We start from the raw sequence: 25,949 nt of genomic DNA on the forward strand, positions 1-25,949 counted from the left end.
CGAAATGAGAGGAATTATGCTTCGAATTCAACTTAAGCGTTGTTTATAGTAGCCCTAGAGCCAAGTGTATTTATGGCTGCGTAGGAGGAAACCCCATCTTGTACCGAATACTATGTACGGGAATGGAAGTGTAAAGAAGACAAAGGGCATTGTCGGTCACAAAAAGTCCCGAAGAACAATGAAGCCCTTGATCGATCGACTTTCAAGTCTGGTTGAACCAAGAATAACTATTGTTCCTGGCGATTTGCGCTGGATCCAAACTCAAATGCCACTTATTTCCAAGTTCGGACGTAGTGGAGAACCTGGGGTATAGATCGTTACAGAAAGCAAAAAGAGAACATCTGACTGCCAGACCCGCAAGGTGACTCTTCTCAGGGCCATTTTCCGATTTGTTCCGGTGTGGGAAAAGCTATTCTGCTGCAAATATGGTAGAAAGTTATGAGAAATGACGTAGTATTTGTAAATCAATGGTTTGGCCGTTGGACCATATTGGAGTGTACTGAGGCAGTGTTGGACTAGCACGCTACGGTCTACTTTTGGACTTGACAACAAACGAAGATGAAATATAGCTCGGTTTTTTGTCTGACTTTTATCTGAATCAGTGTGAAAGTCCAAAAATTCGAAATATTTTCCTAAGTAGAGTTAATAGAGGCCTTTCTCTGCGCGTACTTTTCTTTGTCTGTTCTATGTCAGAGTCACCATTCCCCAATTAGGAATATAATGTCATTGTGACCAGCTCTTGCTTGCAAGCTGCTATGAGTAGACCAAAGGCGCAGCCAGACAGAAGTATAGAGAAGGACTTGATACTGTCAAGAGAATGAGCTATAACATCTTTGCTGTAGTTGCCAAGTGATTCTATGTTTAGTGCATTGATGGGGCGGTAACCATAGCCACAGGCATATGAGTATAGCTTAGTGGCATCCCTATCTACAGTGCCAGCGTGTTTGAGTCGATGTACATATCGCGGGGACGTAATATAATAATCTCTTGGAGCTCTTCTTAACCACCCAAGGTCACTTGTTACCCTATTACTAGGAATGGCTTCAGTAACAAACTTACCATTTCAATTACTCACTTTCGCTTTTATTTATAATCGTTCGTGAACGGCAAAGAAGTAATGGACTATGAATGCCCAGCGCACAATCCATGTCTCAAAGGGTAGTCTCAATGGACTGGCGCTCTACGCAAGACTTGCTTCTTTCCAATGTACATTTCCACCGAGGGAAACGGAAAAAATTCATGGGGGCCCATATTTCTGGGATGTGTTAAAGTAAACAGAGAAAACTAGTTGTTGGGGTCCAATGCATCTTTTTTAGTTCCATATCCGGTCCTCACCATATCCATTGGAGGGTCAAAGAACGGGTTCTCTCCCTTGTCGTATAAGAATTCGTCTACCTCCTTTCCAATCCATTTTGCACGCCCCGGGAGAGATATGTCTTGATCGCAGCCGATGGTGACATTTCGCCGTTGATTTGATCAGAGACGGTTTTCCCGATAGTTGTATGAAGACGGCTGAGTATCTACACTTGCGGTTGCACTGCTGTCTGAGGAATTATTCAGCGTGCCATTTTTGGCCAGGGTTTCCAGAGAATGAAACCCTGGCTGAAATGTCAGCTCTCTGGAGCTGACCCGGAGAAGTGTGCCAAACACGGTTTCCCCCATCATCGAGCAGATATATCTCTCCCAGCACACTCAATGGGCTTGTACCATTGACATCGTATAATGGATATGGGTGTTGAATAGCGGGTCCGAGAAAGCTGGGACGGAGAATCATAACAGGCAAATCTGGGTGTCGAATGTTGATGAGTCGCTCCGCCAGGTGCTTGGCTTGGGCACAGGGCCATGCGAAAGCAGCGGTTTGAGAAGTGCTTCCATCCGAAAGGATCTGGGATAGCTCTTTCTCAGGACATTGATCGCTTCCAGGGTGATCATAACAATGCTCTAGCACAACACCGTTGGGTAGAAAGCTGTTAGCGTATGCATTAGATACATGCACAAATTTGGAAAGCCTCAGGCATTTTAACGCCAACTTTGTCAATTCCAAAGTTGGAAGACAATTCTCGATTACTGCTTCATAGAGGCCGAGGGTGAGCGATGTATTGGCTGCGCAGTTGATGATAATTGTCGTTTCTTTGCATATACAAGTTCGAGATCTTTATCACCGATGCCATAGTTCGGATGTGTCATATCTCCCACGATGAACACGACTTTTCTTGAGGCTAGGATAGAGGAAACATGGGTTGGCATGTTTTCCTTCCAACGTGCGATAGCCCGGTTCTTGGAGACACGACACAAAACAAATATCTTGTGCACTGGGAGCTGGAGAGCTAGTTTGTAGACTAGGCACCCTCCAAGCCCCCCTGTGCCTCCAGTGAGAAAAATCACCTGGCCGTTGAACCAATTCAACTCTCTTTTTCGAGATTCTTCATTTTCAAATACCTCGCTCAAGTCTTCTCGAGAAAAGTGCGACACCATGACCAGAACAGATGAATTTAGCCGGCTGACAGGTAAATGGTTACAATAATATAGGGGGGGGGGGGGGGTTAAGTCTGTACTGCAAGGCCTGTTAGAGCGAGTTTTCACGACCTCTCATTAAAGTGATAGATGAGCTACATATTTGATCGCTGTACACTAGATAGACACTGATCAAATCAACCAATTGGGTATCTTTCACGCGAAAGAAAAAAAAAAGAAAAAAATAAGAAAATTCCCAACTAGTACTAGAGCCATGGATAAAGGACAAGTTGACGGGTCTTGTGCAGGGATGTGAGGAAGGAAACCGGATTATTGACGGTAAATACAAGACCGCCAGTTTCCGGACAGCGTTCATCCTTCCTACCATATCAAGCGAGAGCATCCATAAAACCCCTAGGCGTGATAATCTAGTATCCCTTACAATTGAATGGATCATAGGAGCTGATGAATCGAAACCGACATAGAGCTTCTCGAACAAATACCTGAAAAAGAAACTTATATGGGCGGTCCTCGCGCACATTCGAGCATTTCACCTGCAACACGCTCTATGATCCTCATCCAACGTGATTAACTAGGGGAATAATGGGTATGACCCACCTGATCTACCTTGAACAGTGCTTCCGCAACATCGCAAAGCGCTAGTGCGTGGCTGACCGCCTCGCTTTCGTGCTGCAACCCGATCGTTCTGCAACCCGAAATGCCGAGGATTCATTAGGATAAATCGGGAAAAGCTCCGTGCATTCTAACTTTACTGAGGCGGTAGTGAAGTAGCTCCAATATCATCGTTCTGTGGGCTACGGAGTTATGCGAGGCTTAAATGGTACACAGGTTATTGCAAGTAACTCTGCAATGACGAGTGCAATGCAAATTGAGGCTTGCTAGTCGTTGGTATTTGGATTTTCAGAAAGGACTGTACTCAAGAAGCGTGAACTTGCCTTCTCACTGTATGCTATATTTTTCGATCTACTCAAATTCTGGTCGGATGAACCCCATGAAGCTGCCATTCTGGCATGGAGAGATTATTTCCGGTACTTGTATATTGTGGTTTATCTCTCTGCATCGCGAGTTACGAACCAATGATGGGACAGTATGGACACAGTCGAGAGCTTGCTTCCCTTGCCTAGTCACTATATGTGGCTGGTTGTATGTCGTGTGGTCTATTCGATAGATTGATTGGCTTTGAACTGTTTCACGTTGGGCACCAGTCCGTGAATGGTCAATTTGCCAATGAATACAAATCAACGATCAAGTACAAACGCAATTATGAGTATAGAAGAGAGGCATGGAATCAAGAAAGGAGATGCTTGAGCTTTAAGATTCAAAAATCTACTTTGCGGAATATTTTCCTCATTCTTTCCGTGCGCAGGTCTTCTGCGTCTTCGCCGGAAAAATGCAATGACAGCGGACCATAAACCCCACTGATCCACTTCGAGCGACTGCAGTCAAATCTCCAATTACGGGTACCGACCCTGACCAAGTCAGCCAAAAAGCATTGATCCTGATTCCGGGATTGAACAAATACAACGCCAGACGCCTGCTTTTCTGGCGGAACCACCAATCGATAAAGATCGATGAAGTCATCGAACGTACGGGATACATAGAGCTCACAACCAACATGTACGATGCCGTATGTTTCGTTTGCTGCGTGAAGAAGGCAAGCGTTCGCAATGAAATCCACGGGGATTTCATCTAGAACGTTGGTTCCACTTTGAGAACCCTCAGTAGCGTGAAAAATTTGTGCGGGATCACGCATAGCGATAAATGCTTTCCCAAACTCGTTGAGAGGAAGCGAGCTATCCGGTCCATATAGCCTGTACGGATCACGTAGGGCAGGACCAAAACATGTAGGGCGTAAAAGCATCAATGGGAGGGTAGGGTATCGTTCGAGAAGAAGACGCTCCATCAGGTATTTAGCATGAGAATATGATGAAAAGAATCGCGCAGTGTCGCTTGAGTTTCCGGAATCAAGAATCGATGACAAAACATCTTCAGGGTCGTTATCCGAAACTTCGTAGATTTTTTCCTCTACCTCGCCATCCGGGAGAAAACTATTGACATATGCAGTGGAAATTTGGACAAATAACTTCAAGGATGAAAATTCCGAAGCAAGTCTTGCAAGCTCTAAGGCTGGTAAACAGTTCGCTCTGACAGCTTCCAGGATATTGGATGCGAATGAAATATCTGCCGCAGCGTTGACGATGAGTGTGACGTCTCGGCACAGCTTTTCCATGGAAAGGTTATCCAACCCGAAGCTCGGCTGAGATATATCGCCACGGATATAGTGCAACTTCTGCGAAAGAATGATAGACTCCATCTGATCCGGCATCAAATCTCGCCATTTTTGGAGGGCGACGTCCGGTGTTGAGCGGATAAGAACATAGATCTTTTTGGTAGGAAGTTGCACGGCAAGTTTGTAAAGTAGGCAGGCGCCAAGAGCCCCCGTGCTCCCAGTGAGGAGAACAGTATGATTCTTGAATACTTCCAGGGCTGGGCCTAGTGTCATGACTCAGAGATTAAGGAGAAGGTGTTTGGGTGTTGTCTCTTGAGTCTGACTTACCCGATATTTATATTGCATCCACCTTTATCTGACAGGTAGCGAGCTTCAGCTTGCTTGACCGCTATGTGAGCTAGGAATGCAGAATGCAGGGGGCAAACAGGCAATCTTGACCGTGGAAGGGTGTCTAGTAATAGCCCATGCACCTTCCACCGCTCAGCTTCTTGAGAACCCCAGTCGCCCAAAGAAAATGACAAAACAATGTCTAGTTGCCCAATATTAGAGACTTCGGGTGAAGTACGCTATGGAGGCTGATTGAGAATGCCGGACGGCGTGATGATCTATGAGACGTTTTGAGCGGGACTGTTAGAACTACGTCAGTATCGCCTCAAATGTGAAGTTGTTCAGCGCAGGCGCTTGTGATCAATTAAAGGAAAGGCGAAGACTGTCCAGAAAACGGCAGTTACATGATTTCTATCAAGTAGCCGATGTTATTCACCCCAATCCTGCACAGTTGAACTCAATTTCGCCGTAGATTGAAGGCTCCTGGATCCATTGAGGCTTTCTTACATACCAAGAGAAGTTGCTTACATGCCGGAACGTATGTATTTGAAGGTTTCAGTTTCGTCGCTCATCTCAGTCAAGTGTCGATTAAGTGCGCTAATTCATATCCAATTAACACCAAACCAAGATTTAATGGCAGTGAAGGATATGCGATTGACCCTTCATTTCTCAACTCGGTCAGTACTGTCACATTGACTGTAAGGACAATTCTTCCCTGACGTTTGAATCATAAGAAGAATTGATTGAGGTAATATAGGTTTTCTTGTTAAATACAAAGAACATGCCACATATATTTATAAGTCAAAGTAACTGAATTCAATTGTCTCGGCTCAACGCTAGTTCGCTGAGATATTAACTAGCTTGCTTTTCCTCGTAGCGAGCTGAGAGATAGACGTCAGCGTTGCTCCTCCAATAATCTCAAACACCCCTAACTCAGCCTGCAGCTCCCTGGAAAGCCAACCACGCAGCTCTACCGCAACAAGCGAGTCCACTCCATACTGGTGCAAAGGCTTGTTGGCATCAATATCAGCAATCGCAATACCCAGAGATATAGAAAGCTTTTCAGTTAAGAGTTCCATGATAAACGCATTGGCGTCGGTCAAAGACTCTACTTGCCGTAGCGCTGCTGCCCCTTCGCTATTGGCTTGCTTCTGCTCCACTCCACCAGGTCTCTCATTCACGATGAGGTGTTGGAGAAGTGGCTCTGTTCTCCATTGCTCATTGCTAGAGACTGAACTTGGCGATAAGCCGATGACAACCTGACAATCCCGAGTTGTGGTGTAACTCATACTGGGATCACAATAGGTGGAAAGCAGGCCATGGACATGTGCTTCCGTCACCGGGTTGAGCCCACTATGTTTGATCCACATATCATGCAGTCGGGCGTCTTCCACCACAGCACCGGCAAAGTCAATGACTCCCAGATCTAGGGAAGTTGCCTTTTCACCCTGTCCGACGCGGTGCCGAGCCAGCGCATCTTGGAATGTATTTCCAGCTGCATAGTTGGCTTGTCCGGTGGTTCCCAAGATACCAGAGATAGAAGACAACATAATAAAGAAGTCCATTCCTTGAGGAAGAAGTTGGTGTAGATTCCACGAACCTTGAACTTTTGGACCGATGGACTCGTGCCAGGATTGATGAGAAATTCCTTCAAAAAGAGCGTCTCGTAAGACCATAGCTGCTTGGATGCATCCTTTGATTGGGGGCATATGCGAGCGACATTCACGCAATGCGTTCTCCACTGACGATTTGTCTGATACATCACACACAGAAGCCAGGACATTGACGCCCCTTTTTTCGAGCTGCTTGATAATATCATCGGCTTTCCCTTGTCTCCCCGAGCGCGAGAGCAGAAGCAAATGGCGGGCTCCCTGATCTGCCAGCCAGCACGCAATGTTCCTTCCGAGACCACCCAATCCACCCGATATCACGAACGTTGCATTTGAGTCCAACGAGAAGGATGGGCGTGTTTTTAACACTGTCTAGAAAAGGGTGAGCTATTAGAGAACAGAAAATTGAAGGAGGTTAGCTTACCTTTACCTGATCATGCCCACGCATTTCAAGTACCATCTTTCCGACATGCTGGCCGGTTTGCATGATACGAAATGCCTTCTCCATTTCCCCAATCCCATATACATTAATAGGCTGTGATGGATGAACTTTGCCTTCTTGAATCAAATCAAAGACCGATTTTAGAGCCGCAGTGCACACCCACGGCCGTTCAACCGACATAGCGGCCAAGTCAACACCACTGAATGTGACGTTTTCAAGAAACTTGAGCATGGGTAGTCTCTGATTAGAGAGAATATCTCTCTTTCCGATCTCTAGGAATCTGCCATAGGGTGCAATGCATTCCCAGGATGCGAAGAGGCTCTCACCAGCCAGGGAGTTGAGGATAACGTCAACACCTTTTCCGCCCGTTCGATGCTTGACCATTTTTGAAAACAAGGTCGTCCGGCTAGAAAAGATGTTCGATTCAGGGATATTGTAAACATCCATCAGAATTTTCCTCTTTCTCTCGGAGCCAACCGTGGCAAAGATAGTTGCACCGGCGTTTTTTGCAAGCTGGATCGCTGCTTGACCGGTACCTCCAGTTGCCGAATGAATCAAGATAGTCTCGCCAGTTTGTAGACGAGCCACGTTATACAATGCAATGTATGAAGTAGCAAAGTTCACCGACACCGCTGCAGCATCTGAGAAGGAGATGCCGGCAGGAATTTTGACAACAGGGCCGCTTTCCTGCATGCGAATGGACGTCGAAAAGCATCCATCATGAAGACCAACAACAGAATCACCAATTTGGAATCTGCTGCAAGCGTCACCTATTCTACTGACAACTCCGGACCATTCAGATCCAGTATGGCTGGCCTTCAACTGACCCACCGCAATCAGGACATCACGGAAGTTTATTCCTGCGCATTTGATCTGAATCTCGATTTCATCCGCCTCGAGGGGGAGGTACGCACTCTCATCCTCAATGAATTCAAACCCATTGAGCAATCCGGGGGACGCAGCATTAAACTGCAATGGGATTTGACAGTCGAAATTCTGAATTCTAGAATGATGCGGACTGGCCTTGAGCGCAATGCTTTCATTCAATGGTTTCGAAGGGAGTAAACGAGGGATGTTCAAGACTCCGTCGTGCTCGATGTAATGCATATCCATATTGACCGCTGTCGGCGACAACAATAATTTGATCATGTTTCTGACATGATCATGCTGTTTCCTGGTGAGGGAGGCCTGGGGCTCAAGCGACAGTAGATGAAGCTTTCGCTTACTGTTCTCCGTCTTTAACACTCGGAACATTCCTTCCACAAGACCAAACTGGGGCCGCGATGGAAATATACCGCCCCCTTGATTGATCCATAATACCGCTGCCGTTGAAGAAAGAAGGTGTTGAAGCTGTATAAATAGCTCTGGTTGAATCTCGGGCAAGATGGGGCTCTGAAGTTCTATGAGGATGATACGAAGAATAGAGTCATCTCCCGGCTTTTCCACTGCCTCTTGAATCGAAGAACATAGAATGCGAGTGTTCACCGCAGTTTCAAAGTTTTCGATAATGAATTGCATCAGGCGTTTTTGAGACGCATCGGCACCGTCGTAGATAATCTCAATTCTTTGCGCCGAATTACTGGTCGGTAACTCCTCAACGGCCGTCGAGACTAACATCCCACACTCATGGGAGATTGAAGTTTCGAAGTCTGGCGAAAAAAGATCTACTCCAGAGAATCCGGTTTCTATAAGGAGTTCGTTCCACTTTCGCTCATCGACACATGGCCCAAGTGTGCGATAGGATTCCGAACCTACATATATTAGTGTGTGAAGCTTTCCTCACAAATCAACAGGGCTTACCTAACCACCATCCTTCAAGAAGACCAAATATAAATGCGGAACGGCAATTTGGAGCGACTATCTCATATAGCATGAGCTTTCCTCCTCTACACGACCATTGTCAGTAAACGATTGATATTAAATGAAAGATCCCAGGAGACTGACGGCCTCAGCAGCTTCCGAGCATTACACAATGTGGTCTTGAGGTTGGTAGTCGCGTGAAAAACCTGAGAAGAAGATAATCAGCATTTGATGTTAAGTGGAAATACGAAGAGGGGAAAAAGAGCCCGAACGCACCAAACAAGCAACGACGATGTCGTAGGTCCCACAACTGAATCCCTGCTTTTCGGGATCCTTCTCGATGTCGAGTCGTTTGAATCTCATTCTATCCGCCTCTCCTCGGAATTGATCCTGGGCTCTCGTCAAAAAAGATGTAGATATATCAGTGTAGTCCCACTGAGCGTATTTTCGCTCACTACCTTCATCACCCCCTCCCAACATTCGGATCATAGTGTCAGTCATGGATCCAGAACCTGACCCAATCTCTATTATTTTCATCATTGGGTTGGAATGAGATAAAAGATCGAGGTAGGTGCCAAACTGCTTGAGGCCATGGGAAACACGAAGCTAGATTTCCCGATTAGTAAGATTCAAAATATAGAGATAGAAGCTGACCTTTTCATAGTAAAACTCATTCACCTTGTCTCCTCCAAACAGAAAAACCCAAGGATCTATATCCCCAGTGAGGATGCTGAGCAAGTTTCGAGCAACAAGAACAAAGAGGGAGCATTGTTTGTTTGTGTCCAGCAATCGAGTTTCAATCTTACGAACAGAGTCAACATCACTCAGCAGGCTTTTCCAAGGCTGTTCGCAGAACCGATGTTGACCCCCATCAAGCGTATTTTGTTGGCCTTGCATCCAGTCCACGTATTTCTGAAAATGTGGTTGGAGGGTTTTGATCTCTTTTTCGGACAACATCTTGAGTGTTGCAGTAATTCGAACCATAACGATAAGATCCAAGTCGAGAAAAAGATCATCAGGGTCTTTACAACTTGTTGTTCTCTTTCTGCAGAGATCTGTCAATTGGCCGTTGCTCTGTAGATTGGGGTCCGGCTCCCATTTCAGGTAATTACAGAGATCCTCCGTAACCACTCCATCAACAATTGAGATTTTCGTTTCGCTGACGACGTTGGTACCAAGTCCCTGGATCGAGACAAGAACTTCTCCCAGTGCCTCGTCAAATGCGGTGATATTCACAGATTCCCCAAGGAATGTTGACTCTTCGTTACGAGTAGCATGAGTCTTTAGAACATGGGATGATGTGGAGCCGGGTAATCGACCAGAAATCCACATACTCTCAACGGATGTTGGAATGGCAGTGTGAATATTGTCAGCCTCAGAAGTCACTGTGGTCCAGATCGACGTTTGCAGAATTGCATCTAGTGTCGTTGGATGGATTGTCTCGCCTTGTGAAGAGCAGAATGCTTGCACTTCGGCAACGACAGACATCTCCTCACTACTCAATGAAGCCGACCTTACCAGCTGGAAAGCTTCTCCATATCCATAGCCGGATCTTTGCAAGCGTGCATACAGAGACAATCCATCCATAGGCAATGTGCATACTTTCATGGCATCGGAGTAGGCTTTCATATGGTAGTTCCACAATTCTGTTTTGAGCCTTTTATCCATCTCGGGGTCAGTGTCGGTTGAGTTATACACGATCTGAACAATGCCAGTACAATGCTCGGTCCAAACCTCATTTTGGTATGCGCAAAGACGGAATTCGAACCATGTGGAAGTCTTTGAATCCATATTTTGGACAGGTCGGAGGTAAAAGTTTGTCTCGAGTCCGTATGCCCCAGTTGGGACTCTCATTGCAGCATGGAACTTGGCCTGCTGAATATTGAAGCCGTTGACAGGTCTACCTTGCTCGGCAACCTGGTTAGCAGCTTCGATGGCCATTACCAACATGCCTGCACCGGGGTAGACAATCGTGCCGTCAATCTTTTCATCAGTTAGCTAATGCATTCTCGGTAGGCAGGGTAGAAATACTTGGTGATCATTGATCCAAGGCATCTCCGATACACGTAAAAAATTCCTCCATCGTCTCTCAAACGGATTTTCATACGAATCAGCAACTCCCAGCAGGTTATTTCGACCAACAGCCCGAAGACGCTGATTTTTGCTGAGATTGCTCTCGTGCCAGTGGCGCACTTCGTGGTTGAAAGGGTACTGAGGAAGACATGACAAAGACTTAAGTGCACCTTGCTTTGCAGAGTCATGTCTATTCACTCGATTTAGATCAATTGGGTAGCCCGCCGCAAACAATTTTCCAAACACAGAGAAAGCAGTATCGAGAGCGGAGATATTCCGAACTAATAACGAAAAATATTCCACTGCCTTGTTTCCTTTGGCGCTTTCCAGCACATCTTTGCAGGCACCCTGCAAAACGGAGTGCGGTCCAATCTCAACTATGTGGTCAATCAATATTTTCCTGCGGTGGCTGCCATCCAATTTCTTGTGGGATTTTGAAGAAGCACCTGAACAAAGTATGGCGAGCCCACTAGAGAAGCGCACAGGAGAAATCATGTTGTTAACCCAATGGACAGCCTGAGATGCTTCTCCTCGTTCAATCCAATTGCCAGTCACAGAAGACACCATTTCGGGGCAATCCTTGTTACCTGAGTAATCGGGTAGCAGATCCCCCAAGGCTTCAAGATAATGCCCCGCTATTTCTTTCATTTGAAAAGAATGATAGGCTAAATTGACCTTGAGTCTGCGACAAAAGACACTATCACGATCGAGTAGTATCTTGAGCGCGTCCAGTTGAGTCACCTCTCCGGTCACGGTCACACTCTTTGGGCTGTTGATACAGCCGACGCTAAGTTTGACCACATCAAACTGCTTGCTAATCTCTTCAATATAGTTCATTGCATGCTGCTCTGACAGGGCAACTGCAAGCATGGAGCCTTTGAACTCGCTGGTCTTCTCCAACATGCTACTCATGTTTCCTCGGTAAAATGATATCTTCCAGGCTGATTCTCTCGATATTTGACGGGCACAATAGCTATTGAGGTCAGTAAGGACATACGGCGCAGATTTACCATCACTTACGCGGCTGCTACTTCTCCGGATGAATGACCTAGCACCGCCTTGGGAACGACTTTCAAAAAGCGGAGCAGGTCGACCAATGCAACTTGGACGATCGTACACAAAATCTGGCTGTACTCAGTCTTATTCACATTGGAAGTGGACTCGCTTCGTCTGAGTTCATCTGAGATCTGTCAGCGAGGGACTATCGTCTATTGGGAGACTTGCTGTGCTTACCAATGGGCGTCCATTCACAACCCAGTGTCCTGAGATACGTTCCTGCTTCATCGATGCTTTGCACAAACACTGGATAGACATCAAGCAGCTGTCTACCCATTGCAAACCATTGAGCCCCTTGCTATAACATTATCAATATGGCTTCATATTGGGTGATAGGACCAACTCACCCCAGAGAAAATCATCGCCAAGTTTGGCGATGTGCGAGCGCGAGTGGCGGGCGAGAATCGATCAGATAATGTAACCAAGCTATCTGACGACCGAGCGATGGCAAATGCCCTCCAGGAGAAATGTGTCCTTCTGGCCGACAAAGTGTGGGCCACATCATCCAGAAATTTGGGTTGCGCATCGTATTTGGATGACGCGGAAAAGTGTGACTTCCAATTCCTTTGATGTCGGGAAATTCCTTTTTCGTCGGCTGAAGACCAAACCAGTAGTTTGGGGGAATCGTCCGAATTCTCTGTCACATTGTGTAAGCCCATCTTTGCATTATGAAAATTCTCCACATCAGCTACACGGTGATCTTTGCATAGGGATGATGAATAAAGCATGACAGAGTTGTGATTGCCTTTCAGGCCCATTTTCTGCAAATAGTGTCCGGCATCATCCATGACAACATGGGTATTCGAGCCTCCATAACCAAATGAGTTGACGGATGCACGTCGCAGTCCCTCTGATGGCCAGGGCAGAGCAGTTTGCGGAAACTGGATTTGTCAGCTAACTGGAAACATCCTTGTTTTGCGTGCGGCAACCTACCTTGATATGGAAAAATTCATCATCAATTCTAGGGTTGAGGTTTTGCAAGTTCACACTGGTTGGGGGAATGACACCCTTCTCCAGCGCGAGGACCGTTTTGATGACACCTGCAACTCCACTCCCTCCTTCCAAGTGTCCAATATTCGACTTTACAGAGCCACTGAGGTTGGTATTAGTAGGCATTTGCCAGAAAGCAGTTGTCGCACATACATGTACAAAGGGTCAGTTGGAGAATGGTGCGGTCGGAATACTGATCCAATGGCCTTCACTTCGGCTGGATCTCCAACAGCAGTTCCTATATTATGTTAGTCCATGCTGAAATCTTTCATTCCGGATTGTGGACCAACCTGTGCCATGCGCTTCAAAATACCGCGTCGTTGCCATGTCCAGTCCCGCTTTGCGATAGGTTTCTTGAATCAATTTGGCCTGCATCTCCGAGCTTGGCTGCGTGATACCTGGAGTCCTTCCATCCTGGTTGGAAGAAGATGCTCTTATCACAGATCGAATTGTATCTCCATCACGTAAAGCATCTTCCACCGGCTTAATAACAAGAACACCGACACCCTCGCCGCGAGCATATCCATTACCACGCTCATCAAAGCTGTAGCACCGACTATCTTTGGATAGAAGACCCAAGTTGTCCATCATCAGTGTTGTCTCTAACGCTAGGAGAATATTACTTCCAACTGCCAATCCCTACTTGTTTGATCAGCAACGTCACAATTTTGGTTTCAGGTGAAAAATACCATAGTTGAATCACCGCTCCAGATAGACTGACAGGCCATATCAAAAGCCATCAAACTACTTGAGCAGGCCGTGTCAATAGCAGCGCTGGGTCCGACAAGGTCAAAAAACCAACTGATGCGGTTGGGTACCATGTTCGAGGTAGTTCCTGTAATGTCCCATTTCTGCATATACAGAGGGTCTTTCACCTTTAACATGAGATAATCGTGGCCGGTTGAGCCAGCAAAAACACAGGTCTTGGATTTTGCAATACTCTCCATGGTCATTCCGGCGTTCTCCAATGCTCGAAAAACAGTTTCCAAAACAAGCCGTTGCTGGGGATCCATAGCCTCAGCCTCCGCAGCGGTGATAGAGAAAAAGGGAGCATCAAAGAGACCAATGTCTTCTGTCATGAAATGGCCTCCGCGTACAGACAAGGTGTCAAGCCGATTGGTATCTGGATTGTGGTGCGTATCGATATTCAACCGGTCTGACGGGAACTCAGTCGACGCACATCTTCCTTCAAGGATCATGTTCCAGAATGATTCAGCAGAGACAGCATCTTGTGGGAACTTGAGTGACAACCCAACAACTGCCAATGCGGGGAAAATATTCTCTGGCTCTGCCATGTTGTTGTTTCCTATGTCAAATGAAGGAGGGAAGATTGAACGTTGGAAAAGAGTTACTTTGTTAAGGCAAGCGACCAGGTAGCCCTTGTACTTATGGAGTAAGCCATTTCCTTAGGGCCTATCGATTTATTTAGTCTCAAGTCGCACATATTATCTATATTCTCTTGGAGGTGGCGGTGAGTTGGAATGCATGTCTAACTAGATTATGACGCCACGCATGAGATTCGAAGACAAAGCAAATATGCGCCATTAGGCCGACTTGCATATTCGATCAGCCTGCTTGAATTGCAATATAAGACATGATGATCAAATTCCTACTACGGATTAGTCGGTGTACTACCAGTGGCGACCCGATGGTGGTATAAATCATGCCGAATCCATCAGGGAATGCAGCAAGATATCTCACAGATTCCACAGGAGAAAAATAAAGTTCCACACCCTCACATCAAGTGGAGACATAAATTATACAGCGATTATCCAAAGAACTTGTTTATTTGTTGGGATGGATCATTTATGACACGTCAGCCTAGGTGTGCTAATTCTGAGACACGAACTTTTAGCCCACACAATTTCAACTTGAGATAGTACCGCTATATATACTCTAGGTTTCAATGAATGACAAAGTCAACATCTCACCGTAAACTTTGGTCATAACTGCCCTCGAGGACTCAAAATGCACTTTTTATGGTAGTATCTCCCAATTCGCCTTTTCAAGAACTGGGCTAATAGTATGGATAGCTTTCATGGGATTGGTACCAATTCGGAGGTGAGAGTTGATCTTTACTTTTTACCGGGATACATTCGAGACAGAAGCACTGACAGGACACAATCTGAGTGTACAGACATTTAAGCAGCAAACTGGTGCGTGAAGGAAGCTTATCGGCAAATTCGCACATAGCTAATATTTTTCTAAGCTGCAATTCGATATGAGCTCGGCGATGGCCATACCTATGACTTTGTCGACGGAACATTGCCTTGGGAAATGGATAAAGGTCTGCTTCATCTTCAACTTTCATATGAAGAGAGTCTAACATGGAAATAGATATAAAGGAGTTCATGCTTTCCGACGAGAACACATTTACCTATTACACGCCAACCAGACCAGAGACTTGTTTCAGTGCTTTCAATAATCTTGAGCATTATTTGGAAGCCGAAGGTCCCTACGATGGTGTCATGGGGTTCAGTTTGGGGGCCGCGTTTGTGATGTCGTGGATGATCAACAGAATTCAAAAGCAGAAAGGCAACAAATTTGCGCAGCTGCCTTTCAAAGTTGGAATTTTCTTTTCTAATGGCGGTCCACTTCTGGATTGCAATGATTCAAGTGGACAATCTGTTCTTCCTTTCGATCCTATCGCTATTGATGGAATTCTTGATATACCGACAGCCCACATTTGGGGCAGGTGTGATCCAGAGAAAGGAAATGCTGAGTTCGCAATCCGGGCATGTAATCAGGATACTAGATCCGTGTTTGTTCATGAGAGGGGCCACGAAGTTCCCAAGTCTGCAGAAAATGTCATCTCTGCGGCCAAGGTTATTAACAGGGCTATTGCGCGGGCTCAGGGCTTTAATTGATGAATGAAATAGTCATATAGGGTCTGCAAAACTTGATTTTGTTAGTTAATCGCAGAGCTATTCACTAATCATGTCTATTGATGGTTCATCAAACAGTGCAGAAGCCCTACTCTGCTAATCAACCCCCTCTTGGCTCGAAAATTTCTCATTACTTTGCGGTTTTGAATTTCTTACAATTTCACTACACATTTGCAACTAGTGCGCTGGTCATTTGGACTTTACTTAGATAAGCAGGTCGTTTCAAATTACTTCGTCCACGATTGCGAATGGCCCACCACGATCGGGCTCTCTAGCCAAACAGTTGGGCATCGCGGTAATGTTCATTAAATCATGTTTTTTTTCTACCCGATCTGGACCCGAACTCTGATTTTTTCTGAACCAATCCAGATCCGATCTCGGCTGTGTACTGAGCTGGGTGATAGTACCGGAATTGCTTTTGTCTCATCTAGTGGCAATGGTGATCAGCAAGTAATGCAATGGTCACTAGGTGTATACCTAATGCATGCTCTAGTCCTTTCATGCGACGCCTATGCCACAACAAGCGCAAGGGAGAAATCTCGATGTGGATAATATTGGGTTACCAAATTCATCACTCATCATATTTTGCGAGATGACGTCGGGTAAAGGCATCATAAGCTGAGTTGCGCATATTCCTTAGGCCGCCTTTGATACTACATTAGAACCCATTTTGGAACAGCGCCTAGAAATAGAGAACGCAGAATCAAACGATCAATTTGACCGTTGTGGGTCTTTCACCAAGAGGTAAGGGGTATCTTTGCGTTGCCTACATAAACAGTAACAGGATATTTTCTTGGTTGTGAGAAAAACTAGCCCTTCGAGAATCACTTAATTATCAATGACTATGGAAGCAAGCAGATTACAGACCATTGATATTTTTGAATACCTATGTATCCAAATCAAAGCAATCGGTATCCGGTCTATTCATGGAGTACCTGGTAAGCATCTGAACTCTCCACTACAAAATTGATCTCGCAACTAATGTTGAACGAGTAGGCGATTTTAACCTAGTAGCTCTGGATTACGTGGAGAGGTGTGGGCTATCATGGATTGGGAATTGCAATGAGCTCAACTCCGGTATAACTTCATCACTGATTTCATTTTATTTCATTTGATTTCACAATTGACTAATTTTGTTTCTTCATTCATTCATTCAGGCTATGCTGCAGACGGATATGCACGTGTCAATGGAATTTCGGCATTAATGACAGTAATGGGAGTTGGAGAGCTCTCCGCATTGAACGCCATAGCTGGCGCCTTCGCTGAGTATGTGCCGGTTATTCATATTGTCGCCAAGCCAGGCACCAATGCACAAATGGGTAGACATTGTGTGCACCATACGCTGGGTGACGGAGATTTCACAGTATTTGAAGAAATGAGCCGCAAGGTCTCTTGTTTGGTTGTCAATATAAACAATGCACAGGCAGCACCTTCCCTGATTGACGAAGCAATCCGCACATGCTGGGTCCAGAGTCGTCCTGTGACTATCTTCATTGACTGTGACATGGTCCAGGTTCCGATAGATCACCATGTATTGAGCAATCGGCCTTTGTTAAACCGAACCATGCCCTCAGACCACAGTCATGAGCACGAGCGGTTAGTAGATGCAATTGTCAACGGGATTCGGTGTGCAACCAATCCAGTGATACTCGTCGGGGGGTACGGAATTTTACACGGCGCAAAAAAAGAGCTTGACGAGTTTCTGCGCCAGCTCGAGCTCCCTATCTTGGCCGCAGCCTCGGGGCTGAGTATTGTTGATGCAAGCCTCCCATATTTCTCTGGACTATACGTCGGCTCGTGCTCAAGTCCATCTGTTCTCAACCTGATGGAATCTGTTGATCTGGTGATTTCCATCGGCAATATTCAGTCGGACCTCAGTACGTCCGGTTTCAGAGGGGTTGTGGATAAGACAAAGTTGATTGAGATCGAAAGGACGAAGGCCAAGTTCAAGGGAGAGATATTTGAAGGGGTCTGCGTGAACAGCATCCTGGGTGCATTAAGCGCGAAGCTTGGTAGAAATTTACCACCCACGACGACCACTTCAATGAAGACATCAGTTTGTGTTGATATCAGCCATCAAAGACAGTCTTTTCCCACCAGCGATGGGAAAATTCAGAACAGGCAATTATCTACTGAGCACATATCAAGATTCAGCTCTGGTTGTGAACTTATGTCTTACCTGCGACGCTGTGCCTCCTTCATCCCCAGCCTGTGGTCTCAATCCTTTATCACTGAGTATGTTATCAAAAAGCAACACCCAATCACCCACGACTGGCTGTGGGTAAACCTAAGCAAATGGCTGAAGCAAGGAGACATCATTCTTACAGAAACAGGCACATCGAGCTTTGGGATCTGGAATACAACACTTCCTGCAGATGCCATTTTCATTGCCCAGTACCTCTGGTCAAGCATCGGTTACACGATAGGGGCTTGTGAAGGGGCAGCGCTAGCAGCTCGGGATTCCGACAAAAAGCATAGACGCACCATTCTCTTCATTGGCGATGGCAGCTTCCAGTGCGGATGCCAAGAATTGAGCACCATTATCCGCCACGGCCTTAACCCTATAATGTAAGCAGCCACTCTGAAATCCATACGAGTACCCGAAAATAGACAGTGGCTCATTTTTCACCATCGCATAGATTCATCATATGCAACAATGGTTACACTGTCGAGCGACTGATACATGGACAAAAGCAGACCTATAATGATATCCAGCCATGGGATCATCGACTTCTGCCTGCAGTCTTCGGTGCAGCGCCAGCCACCTACGAAACTCACCGGATTGAAACAACCGAGGAGCTCGAAGCACTCTGGCGTCGTGAAAGCTTCACCGACTGTTCAGCCATGCAGGTAAGAAATACATCACAAATTCCCCCGTCCATGTGCAGAGTACGAATCTGAAAATGTGCAGCTTATCGAATTATGTATGGCACAAGATGACGCGCCGTCAAACTTAGTTTCATTAGCGCGGGCGCTGCATGAGCGAAATGCATGATTTCAGCCCCTGCTTGGTGCAGATTCCAGACTGGTCTCGCATCTATATTGCTTTATTTTATCTTTTCGCTACTCCACTAGAATTTGTTTCTGTTCAGCTGCCACGCATTTGCAAATAATAAGCCTGTCCGACCCCACTCGTCGCCGACAGAATATTGTATAGAGCTGTCCCCGACTTCTTATCTTAGAAAATTTTCAAAACACTCGATATGGACTCTCACTGTGCGCTTGTAACTGGACCGGTTGATTCGCCGCTTTGGCTTACGACAACTGTCGCTGATGTTGTCAATGATCAAGCAACCAAGTTCGGCTTGAAAGATCTCGCTGTTTTTCCATGGCAGGGTGTTAGACTCTCTTATTCCCGACTCGCCGAGCGTGGCAGATTGGTAGCCAGGGCTTTACTCTACTCAGGAGTTAAACCATTTGACTGTGTTGCTATTTTGGCTGGAAACCGGTTTGAATATCTTGAAGTCGTCGTCGGAGGTGCCATGATTGGGTGTTCTGTTTTGGTACTCCAGACCACGTACAAACCATGGGAGTTATACAATGCGCTTGAGAAGACGAGTAAGTAAAAGTGAGTATGCGAGTTGACGGAGAATTTTGGCTAACTGAGATACCATGTTAAGAATGCCGCGCTCTATTTATTGCTTCCATAATCGGATCTCGTAATATGAATGAGCACATTGAGCTTTTGAGCTCCACAGCTACACGCTCTTCATTATTGGGCTTGGATCGAGTCATTACCTTTGGCAAGAAGCCCTGTGTTGAGCAGCCTATTTTCAATGAAGATTATGAGGATTTCCTATCCTCTGCTCCTGAGACTGCTAAGTCATATGGTTTATATGATGCGGCGGCTGCGTCGGTCAAGCCTTCAGATATTGCCAGCTTGCAGTTTACTTCTGGTTCGTGGTATACGTTGCAATTTTGGTATTCAAGATAATACTGACATTGACATAGGTACAACAGGCGCAGCAAAGGCATCAATGCTAACACATATGTGAGTTGCGATCTGCATGCCTTACTATGTACCCTCCAACCGTTAACATCCAACATCAGTAATATCCTCAACAATGCACGTTTTGTTGGCCAAAATCTCCGACTAACACCAGATGACAACATCTGCTGTCCACCACCACTTTTCCATTGTTTTGGACTCGTGATGGGCTTCCTTGCATCTCTGATCCACGGCTGTACTATCGTGTTCCCCTCAGACCACTTTGACGCCAACCTCGTGCTCGATTCAATCGTCTCCGAAAAATGCACAGCAATCTACGGGGTACCAACGATGTTCATCGCTGAACTCGAGGCCAATCAGATCCAAAAGCGCAATATCCACTCTTTACGCAAAGGCCTGGCTGCAGGATCTACAGTTGCATTAACTCTCATGAACAAGTTGAAAGAGCAACTAGGCATTGAGACGATGTTGATCGCGTATGGAATGACTGAGACCAGTCCCGTTACTTTCATGTCCAGCTTTGAAGATCCCGTCGAGATGCGTGTTCGGACTGTTGGTCGAGTCATGCCCTATACGACTGCTAGAATTGTCAACAAGGCTGGTCAAATATTGGGCACCAAGCAAAGGGGGGAGCTTTGCTCATCGGGTTATGCGTTGCAGAGGGGCTATCTAGATGATGAGGAGAGGACCAATGATGTTATGAAGAAAGACGAAAATGGAGTTGTTTGGATGCATACCGGTGACGAGGCGATGATCGATGATCTTGGATATTGTCATATCACGGGACGGATCAAGGATATCATTATTCGAGGTATATTACGTCTTAACTCCCCGGAAGAGCTAAGCTGACGAGCAAAGGTGGAGAAAATATCTTCCCCAACGAAATTGAAGAGCGATTGCTCGCTCATCCGTCCATTGCAGAAGTATGTGTAATTGGGACGCCAGATCCCAAATATGGCGAGGTGGTAGGCTGCTTTCTCAAGGCTTCCGAGGGCTCTAACTGCAGGCCTGGGCTACAGGAAATTCAGGATTGGGTGATGCTCACTATGGGGTGGTCTCGCACTCCGCAGGTTGTCTTTTGGGTTGGTGGGGATGATGGAATATGTCTTGATTTCCCCAAAACTGGGAGTGGAAAGCACCAGAAACATTTGTTGCGAGAGTTGGCTGCTGGGTATTGCAAGAGTCATTCTGTTGGTATCAGGAGCGAGGTGTAGTCCCCGGCTGTTTACAGTAATATATACGTACTGCACATCCAGTTCTCTTAGTTGGTTCAACACGTAGACTCTCTAACCCCTTTGTGTATTGACCCCGGACTAGCAATTTCCTGGAGGTATCCTAAGTCGAGAAGCTTTACCTCTTCCGCCACAGGGAAGTAGTATCGGCTCGCATCCCGACGTAAAAAGCCAAATTTGTAATGCATCCCCATAGCTATGAATTTTATAAGGGCCTTGCATTTGGAACCTTGGCCAATTTTCCTGTGGTGTGCATCTGGAAAACCTATTTCAATTCCCTCTTACTCCCATTCAAATCACAAATGCTGCGACTCGCTCGTGCTAGAAAGTATCTCGGTCAACGTCATAGTCAACTAAGACAAAATGGATTCGGGATTGACTACGATCTCGGGACCCCGTCCTACTTCTTTTTCGGTATTTTAATCGGTCCTATGAGCACCAACAGGTATAGGGTTCCATACAAATATATAGTCGTACCATTTTTAGATAGTCGAATTCGCATTCGTAGTTTGCAGTGTTGAGAAGTGGGGGTTCGGTGTTTTTATTGTAAGTTGACCTTGTTGCAGGTAAGTTACAGGTGGGCTGACAGCCTCATATAACTTGTACACATGCTCCCAATCCATCATGTGATTTCAGTCATCGGAATATTCAACACTCCCCCGTCACTAAAAACTGTCCCAGCTATCTTCTATCACGCTTGCTGAGCCCCATTAAGACCTTACAAAAAGCCCCAATGGTGGGAAACAGAGATGAAAGGGTGCCTTCGTGTCTGGTCTCGTTTCGATGCAAGGCTGATGGCTCATGAGCATCACTCGATGCCGAGTGTCTTGTTTAGCGAAAGTTTGTCCAATCCACGTCCGTAAGCCACTAAGTATCTGGAGTTGGCCGTTGTATCGAGTCTGAGAGCTTTTGTTCTTCTAAGGTATCGGTATCGAAGGCCTCCTTGGGCGAGCTTCAAATGAACAAATCGGTTCCTTCAAAACTGTAGCCCCGAATCATTTTGAGGTAATGTCGGACCTCTCAACCTGTCTGCAGTATTGTGCAGTGACTGAAAACTGCTATCAATTTTACGATATATTTCCTTCCAATATTTAAGCAAGTACATACGACCACAGGGTGTGGAGAACAGGGCTTCCCGTCCGCTCAGCCGTACTTAAGCCACACGCCGGTAAGTTAGTAGTTAGGTGGGTGACCACTAGCGAATCCTTACTGTTGTATGTTTTTTTTTGTTTTTGGCTTTGATCTGTTCGAAAAGTCCCTCTTGCCGCACCCTCCTTCGCGCGACCCTCACATTGGTTCTCTCACCTGAGCTCAGATACAGCGTGATTGGTTCACCTCGATCTGGCTGAAACCGCGGCCTCTTGGCACTTGCATATCCCATTGAATCCCAAGCCAGGATTGGCTAAATCAAAATTGCGGCTAACTTCAATGTCGCCTTCGGTCATAACCCTGTCCGCAAGTAGAAGATGGCCTGCTTTAAGGAAACATACCTCTAGTAAAAGTACTTCAGGGCCGTATCAAACTACAGTATGAGCGTACACAATGCTGTGAGAAAAACCACCGAGTGTAGACATTATATCTCCATGTATGCTACCTTTACGCTATATGCTATGGATACAGGTGTGGGATTATGAGGCCACTTCCCGTTCCCCGTGTTGATCCAGTAAATCTAAAGAATATCGAGACTGGTCACTGCTTCGGGATGTGATGTTTACGTCTAATCATCTTTGTATATCCTTCTAATACCAGTTGATAAGTCGTTTTCATACTTCCCTTAGATGAAGAGCACATTGCCAAGGTTACTGACACTGCTGAGCGTATCGGATGCCCACGTCCAAGCACTTGCTCACTCGCTTCCAGATCTCGTCGATGCATCACTTCCGCCTCTGCATATTTCCCTTGGCTGCCAAGCACATTGCCAATGTTACTGACACTGGTAAGCGTGTCAGAATGCTCGCGTCCAAGCAATTTCTCTCGTACTTCCAACACCTGTCGATGCATCGCAAGACTTGAACCGGACATTCGTTCACAGGTCGAAGGAGGAGCTATATGGACAAGGTTTCCTAATATTTCAAACGTCCTTGAATGCCACCTTATTAATTGCTTTGCGCGATATGAGAAGTTTTTCTTAGCAAGGAAGATCTAGGCCACAATAACTGTGCATGTACCATGCCCATAGTAAGCATTGCAGTAGTTAAGTTGATCAAACTTATCATGAACCCAGAGCCTCGAATGAGATATGATCATTTCCAGTAAGCTATTTGGCATACGAGCGAATTCGTATCACGGTCGTATGACTTTACTCGTCACGATTTTATCTTTCCACAGGATTGATAGCCTTGGGGACATAAGGTTCTTCAAGGTACTGAATCTCTTCTGGCGTCAGCTTGACCTGGACACTCGCAACAGCCTCATCGATACGATCCTTAGTGTTCAGCCCGACGATAGGGTACTCGCTAGGGTGACTCAGTGACCATGCGATTGCAACTTGTGCCATGCTGATTCCCTTCTTGCCAGCCAATTCTTCCACACGGTCAATTATAGCTTTGTCGGACTCGGACTCGTTGGCACGAACGACAATACTTAGCCCAACATCGGTGTCTTCGCGCAAGGTAGAGCGAGAAGCCCAAGGTCTGGTGAGGGCTCCACGTGCGACAGGAGACCAAGGGATAAGAGATACGCCGCTGTCAAGGCAGTAAGGGATCATTTCACGTTCCTCTTCACGGGCAATGAGATTGTGGTAGTTCTGCATGGAGATAAACTTGTGCCAGCCATTGCGAATGGCAATGTTTTGTAGGGTCTGGAATTCCCAAGCGGCCATCTACAAGAAAGAACGGTATTAGTGCTTGCTTGTTCAGATTGTTGAGGGTGAAGCATACCGAACTAGCGCCGATGTATCGAACCTTGCCGCTCTCAACCACGTCATTCAGCGCCCTCATGATCTCTTCGCGTGGTACCTCACGATCAAGTCGGTGGATTTGAAGCACATCAATATAGGTTCCCAGTCGCTCTACACTGGCATCAACGGCCTCCAAGATGTGTCTGCGAGAAAGACCGACGCGGTTCAAGAAATCACCCGCGTTCTGTCTCCCAGTCGAGAGAGGAGGCGGGAAGTTCCCCTGATCGTCCACACCAAAGAAACATTTGGTCAAAATTACCACTCGGGAACGGGGGATGTTGTATTTTTTCAGAGCCTTACCCACGATTTCTTCGGATTTGCCGTAGGAGTACATATCGGCCTGGTAAAAAGCTGTTAGAACACGCGTGTTCACTCCCGCATTTCTCTTCTTACAGTATCCCAGGTCCTGATGCCTTTCTTGTAGGCGTGTTCAATAAGTGGAAGAGATTCTTCTTCATTCAGCACCCAGCCCTGCCATTCTGGGGCGCCGTATCCCATGGTACCCAGTATCACCTTTGAGACCTTGAGGCCCGAATCCCCCAGCCTGTGTCATATTGTCATTGCAGGTCAGCAATTAGATCTTCAAAAATATTTGTAAGGCACTTGGGTCAATGCTTCAAGGTGGGTGCGGAGAACCTTACCGTGCGTATTCCATTTTCCTAGAGATTGTAGTACTGGTTAGCGAGAACTGCGGTAGACTTAGGAAGCTTCAAGGGTCGTGAAACACGTTGACGAAAGAAAACTGCAGGTTGAAAGTGAGGGCGAGAAACCTCTTTATTCCCTCAATAATTCTACCTGGATGGCAAGCCTGACATACCTAGGACGGAGTTAACGGACGTAAGTCCGGACGACCACTCATACTGAATGATCTCTCGAACAATCTGCACAGGAACGGCGAATGAGGAGTCTTGATCTACCAGTTAATCTCATTGTCAATCCACTTCGCCATAACAACACTGCTGATCACATGTTGTGCAACGGAGTTAATCGAAGGCAGCTCCAAATTATAGCGGAGTTATTAAAGGCTAACAAATCCGCGATCTGTCTCATACTTGGGCGGAGGTCTGGCTCTACTTGAAGATCCGAGTTGGTTTCTTCAAGTTGAGTCTCTAAATTGATTAGGTCCGTAAATTCATTCAAAGAAGCATTCGCCCGACGGATGTCATCTGGATGTATCGAGCCTAAAATCGAGCGTTTGAACCGGGGATCATCATTTGGAATCTATTGTTTTCGGATACTAGAAAAAGATTCCGGTCCAGAATTGCGAACCCATGCGGGATGAGCATAGTTGATGGCGAATACAGTAATTAATGATGAAACCCAAGAAAAATGAACGACTCTTAATATCAACCGCCCTAAAAATAATGGATAGCACGGGCAAATAAGCTACAGCACTTAGATTTACACAGATAGCGAGTTTCTTGATTGAACACCAAGAGAGAATTCGAACTCTATCAGACGCAAGCTAGAACGACATGACTGTCGTAAGAATCCTGGACGTTTAGCAGCTTCGGCTATCTAAGATGTAGTCAGTAATTTGGTAACTTACATCACGGATCATATCACCACAATGCAAAGAGCTTCCGCATCTTGTTGCAGACGCCCGAAATCTACAATATTGGCTGTATATTTCAACGTTGGGTTATACTTCGTACGTATCTTGCTCGTGACAAAACAAGGTCAGAGTAATAAAGCGAGGCTAGAGAGACGAAAATAGAGGGGAAGGATACTTATAGTTTTTTTGGTCATGATAGAAAAAGTACCTTTTGCTATACGGACTGAATGTTCGGGTGAGGAATATTCAGGTGGGTGAATGTCTGCTCTAAGTGCCCTGAATAAAGCGGCGAGCCGCCCATGCCCGAGCCGTGGGCGCTAGGTGGCCACGACCTTAAACTTACTATTGTATGTTTTTGTTTGTATTTTTGTTTTTTGTTTTTTGCTTTGCTTGACTTGCCAGGTCAACAGGTCAAACCAAAGAAAA

At 46.0% G+C, this 25,949-nt stretch overlaps 6 protein-coding genes across 6 annotated transcripts; 2 read left to right on the forward strand and 4 right to left on the reverse strand.

Moving 5' to 3' along the window:
• Nucleotides 1-1,552: 1,552 nt before the first annotated feature.
• N7508_010464 (uncharacterized protein) lies at nucleotides 1,553-2,475 on the reverse strand (the record flags this gene model as incomplete). Its single annotated transcript, XM_058468524.1, has 2 exons — nucleotides 1,553-2,130; nucleotides 2,163-2,475. 2 exons carry the CDS (start codon nucleotides 2,473-2,475, stop codon nucleotides 1,553-1,555), a joined length of 891 nt encoding a protein of 296 aa, XP_058316370.1.
• Nucleotides 2,476-3,793: 1,318 nt separating this feature from the next.
• On the reverse strand, nucleotides 3,794-4,978 carry N7508_010465 (NAD-binding domain 4 protein; the record flags this gene model as incomplete). Its single annotated transcript, XM_058468525.1, has 1 exon — nucleotides 3,794-4,978. One exon carries the CDS (start codon nucleotides 4,976-4,978, stop codon nucleotides 3,794-3,796), a length of 1,185 nt encoding a protein of 394 aa, XP_058316371.1.
• Nucleotides 4,979-5,868: 890 nt separating this feature from the next.
• On the reverse strand, nucleotides 5,869-14,298 carry N7508_010466 (uncharacterized protein; the record flags this gene model as incomplete). Its single annotated transcript, XM_058468526.1, has 14 exons — nucleotides 5,869-7,014; nucleotides 7,067-8,835; nucleotides 8,885-8,970; nucleotides 9,029-9,090; nucleotides 9,161-9,490; nucleotides 9,539-10,867; nucleotides 10,916-11,930; nucleotides 11,978-12,137; nucleotides 12,191-12,311; nucleotides 12,361-12,894; nucleotides 12,947-13,106; nucleotides 13,157-13,241; nucleotides 13,294-13,642; nucleotides 13,693-14,298. The coding sequence occupies 14 exons, from the start codon at nucleotides 14,296-14,298 to the stop codon at nucleotides 5,869-5,871; spliced, it is 7,752 nt and encodes a 2,583-aa protein (XP_058316372.1).
• A 730-nt stretch (nucleotides 14,299-15,028) lies between these two features.
• On the forward strand, nucleotides 15,029-15,870 carry N7508_010467 (uncharacterized protein; the record flags this gene model as incomplete). The annotated part of the gene is made up of 4 exons (XM_058468527.1): nucleotides 15,029-15,064; nucleotides 15,141-15,159; nucleotides 15,213-15,290; nucleotides 15,341-15,870. The coding sequence occupies 4 exons, from the start codon at nucleotides 15,029-15,031 to the stop codon at nucleotides 15,868-15,870; spliced, it is 663 nt and encodes a 220-aa protein (XP_058316373.1).
• A 1,231-nt stretch (nucleotides 15,871-17,101) lies between these two features.
• N7508_010468 (uncharacterized protein) lies at nucleotides 17,102-21,051 on the forward strand (the record flags this gene model as incomplete). Its single annotated transcript, XM_058468528.1, has 7 exons — nucleotides 17,102-18,456; nucleotides 18,528-18,738; nucleotides 19,071-19,446; nucleotides 19,509-19,784; nucleotides 19,840-19,879; nucleotides 19,939-20,648; nucleotides 20,696-21,051. The coding sequence occupies 7 exons, from the start codon at nucleotides 17,102-17,104 to the stop codon at nucleotides 21,049-21,051; spliced, it is 3,324 nt and encodes a 1,107-aa protein (XP_058316374.1).
• Nucleotides 21,052-23,383: 2,332 nt separating this feature from the next.
• N7508_010469 (aldo/keto reductase) lies at nucleotides 23,384-24,623 on the reverse strand (the record flags this gene model as incomplete). Its single annotated transcript, XM_058468529.1, has 4 exons — nucleotides 23,384-23,890; nucleotides 23,949-24,308; nucleotides 24,362-24,512; nucleotides 24,610-24,623. The coding sequence occupies 4 exons, from the start codon at nucleotides 24,621-24,623 to the stop codon at nucleotides 23,384-23,386; spliced, it is 1,032 nt and encodes a 343-aa protein (XP_058316375.1).
• Nucleotides 24,624-25,949: the final 1,326 nt, after the last annotated feature.

This window comes from Penicillium antarcticum (genome assembly GCF_028974205.1).
Source record: "Penicillium antarcticum strain IBT 31339 chromosome Unknown utg000009l_segment0_segment0, whole genome shotgun sequence".
NCBI lineage: Eukaryota > Fungi > Ascomycota > Eurotiomycetes > Eurotiales > Aspergillaceae > Penicillium > Penicillium antarcticum.